Raw genomic sequence first — 3,186 nt, forward strand, 5'->3', positions numbered from 1 at the left:
GGTGGGGGTGGGGCGGGGCAGGGAGGGGGCTACACCCAAGGGAGGAAGATCAGTCTGAGCTTCCTGGGATGCGGGGCGGCCAAGGGGCTTGTGCCTGTTTCAGAGAGGCTCTCAGGCCCACCTGCACCACCCCCCCTCCGGGGCTCACCTTGTGCTGCTGAGGGTCATAAAAGAAGTTGGACCAGTTGGGGTCTGTCTGCATGAAGTGGAACTCGAACAGCTCCCTCAGGCACAGGACCAGGATGTTGTAGCAGATCTGGGGCAAGGGTGGGGGGGCTCTGTCAGGCAGTACCAGGCACCTGGGGGTCGGGCCGAACGTCTCCGACTCCCACTGTGCCCCACCAGCCCAGGCGACTGATTCCAGGGTCGCCCCGGTCACGGAAGGTAGCAGCTGCGCTCCCATCCCCTCAAATCCCGCTGGTGCTGCTTCACTGCAAGGCCACGGCTCACACCATTAGGTAAGGGCACAGCCACACACGAGGACACCCTAGCTCCATCCTGCTGCCAGCTCAGACACACCTCATTCCGAATCTCCTGGCTCAGCCCTTCGGCCTGGTCCAGGGGGAAGCCGGACACCAGCTCCGTGGTCAGCACGTGTGGGCTGCAGAGCTCGTCCACAATCTCGGGCACGTAGAAGAAGGGGTGGTCCTTCAGCAGCTCCCTGATAGGCGTGGGAGGTCACACCGTGGCCACAGACCTGCTCACCCCTCCCCTCCAGGGACAGCCTCCCCAGGCAGAGGCCCTGCTTTACTCTGGGCAGGGTGCGGCTACAGTCCCAGGCTGGGACCCCAGCCATCCACCCCTCAGAGCCAGAGGGACCTTCTTTGGCCTCCCCGGTGGGAACACAGGTGAGGGGCCACACCTGAACCTCTTGGCACAGGCAGCCTCCCGCTGGTAATCACACTCAAGGGCCAGCTCCCGCCTCAGCACATCGATCAGGTGCTCAGGGAACAGGCCTGGCCAGGGAGGAAGGTGTCACTATGGGGAGGGCCTCTGCAGGGAGGCTGCTCGGTCCCCGCGTCCATCCCAGGCGCCTGCCACCCACTCCGCCCTTGGCCAACAGCTCAGCCTCAGACCTTCCGGAAGCATGTTGCTCATGTTCAGCACAGTCATGAGGTTGTTGACGTCACTGTTGATGCTCTGGGCCACGCCAGGGTACTGCAGGGAGGGAGCGGAGTCACCCAGGCCAAGGCAGGCCCCATGACAACCCCACAGCCCAGCTCTCCACCTTCGCCTCCCACTCCCCACCCCCCAGCTCAGGGCCCCCCAGCTCGGACCCCAAAAGGCAGACAGTCGCCTGTCGCCATCCCTGCCCATCCCAAACCAAGCTTGCTGAGAGGCCAGCCCCCACTCTCCACAGTCACTCATTTGGCAAATATTTCTCAGGCATCCAGTGTGTGTCCACCAGGTGCTGGAAACAGGCAAATGAAACATGGGTCCTGCCCTGGGGGGCATGAGCTACGAAGGCCCTCACAGTGCAGGGCCCCAGCCCTGCCCTCTGCCCCCATGGAGACAAGCACACACACGCGGGGCCTTACCTGGATCTTCATAGCCACCTCACGGCCACCCTTCATGCGGGCCAGGTGCACCTGCCCGATGGAAGCAGCTGCAAAGGGGCGCTCCTCAAAGTACTCCAGCTTGTCCCGCCAGTTGGGGCCCAGGTCGTTGTTGAGGGTTTTCTGGAGGGGAACGCCAGGGAGGGGCCCTGAGTACAGCCCGGGACACCCTGAAAAGTACCCGGTCTGCCCCTCCAACAGCTGCCTCAGCTCCCCTCCAACGAAAGGGGCAATGATGGACCCAGAACCGGCACCCAGCTGCCTCACCATCATCTGCTTCAACGGCATGAAGTCAGCACTCTGCCTCACCCGCTCAAAGATCTTGGCCAGATGCGGGTTGATGAACGCGTCATCTGGAAGGCAGGACACCGTCATCGGAGGGCAGAGGGTCACCATGCAGGAGGAAGGCGCATGGGCAAGAAGCAGAGTGGCCACCCCACCAACCTTGCACAGCCTGACTTCCGGCACTGGGAGAGAGGCTGAAATGCTGCCTCACCCTGCACCACACTGGAACTCATGGTTCAGAGGCCAACATCACACAGCAGACCTGGTCTCAGATTCCTCCTTGTGCCCTGGGTGCTTTTTTCCCACCTGACACACAGGCCTGAAGCTGTGAGCTCCAGGGGACCCTGGGCCACAATGACCTGAGTGGGCACACTCCTGGGACACCATGGCCAGCAACTCTGTCCACAGACAAATGCACCCCAGTCCGTCCCCACCTCCCCACCAGGAGGACAGTGAGGGGAGACAAGGCGCAGCCTCAATGGGGAGCCCTGTGACTGGGCACACACTGCCTGAGCAGTCAGGCCTTGGCCATATGGCGCAGCTGGGAGCCTCCCCAGGGAAAGAAGGTGGGCATCACATGTACAGTTTTTTCCAACTATAAAAGATAATAAATTTAGAAAATATAGTCAAATGTTAGAATTCATCTGAAGGCCTGCAGAGAGCTACCGTTTCTTTTTGGCTGCTCTTTCCTGTGCATTTTCCATGCCTGGAGTCACCCTGAGTTGAGACTTTCCTATGGTTTCTCAGGCAGCTTCCTCTCCGGGACACTTCCTCATGGGTTAGTTTTCCTAAACACCTGCAACAGCCCTGTCAGGGGCAGCAAAACATGCCACCCATGTTACGCACGACCCTGCACTTGCCTCAGCTTCTGCATACCTGCCGCCATGAGGAGTGAGCCCTGGCTCACCTCAGTCTCCCTAAGATCAGGGGCCCACGTGCCTTCCAGAAAGTTTGCCCCAGCAGCATGAACACAGGTGGGGCCCACACCCTACCCCAACTCTGCAGCCACCCCAATACCAACTCCTCTCTGCTAATTCTGACCCATTCTCGGCAAGACATGACACTAGTGGGGCTGAACCCACTTTCAGACCTTTGGTGCCATGCCAGTCTCGTGGCTGCTCCTGCGTGCCGGGTCCTCGAAGGCCTGGGGTCCCCCAATGCCAGCTGTGGTCTTGGGGCCACACACCCCAGTTCTAACACCTGTGAGCTCCACCAGCACCGCAGGGCGGCAGTAGGGGACTGCTGCCAACCGTTGAGACGCCAGAAGGACCTCAGGGTATTTTAACATACCCGGAAAGGCAAGAACAGCAGTGGGCGCCTTTCAAGGCTTTTTAAACACCCGGCG

The 3,186-nt window shown here is 60.7% G+C and overlaps 1 protein-coding gene across 1 annotated transcript in view; it reads right to left on the minus strand.

The window, feature by feature from the left end:
* COQ8A (coenzyme Q8A) overlaps positions 1–3,186 on the minus strand; it is a 21,254-nt gene that overhangs the window by 2,276 nt on the left and 15,792 nt on the right. The window contains exons 6-11 of the mRNA XM_021718211.1: positions 1,824–2,023; positions 1,539–1,679; positions 1,077–1,158; positions 863–956; positions 520–661; positions 149–256 (exon numbers count right to left, since the gene is read on the minus strand). Coding sequence (XP_021573886.1) covers positions 149–256; positions 520–661; positions 863–956; positions 1,077–1,158; positions 1,539–1,679; positions 1,824–2,023 — 767 coding nt within the window. The remainder of the gene's footprint in view (positions 1–148; positions 257–519; positions 662–862; positions 957–1,076; positions 1,159–1,538; positions 1,680–1,823; positions 2,024–3,186) is intronic.

This window comes from Carlito syrichta, unplaced genomic scaffold (genome assembly GCF_000164805.1).
Source record: "Carlito syrichta isolate Samal-C Ts95f unplaced genomic scaffold, Tarsius_syrichta-2.0.1 Scaffold311939, whole genome shotgun sequence".
Lineage (NCBI taxonomy): Eukaryota > Metazoa > Chordata > Mammalia > Primates > Tarsiidae > Carlito > Carlito syrichta.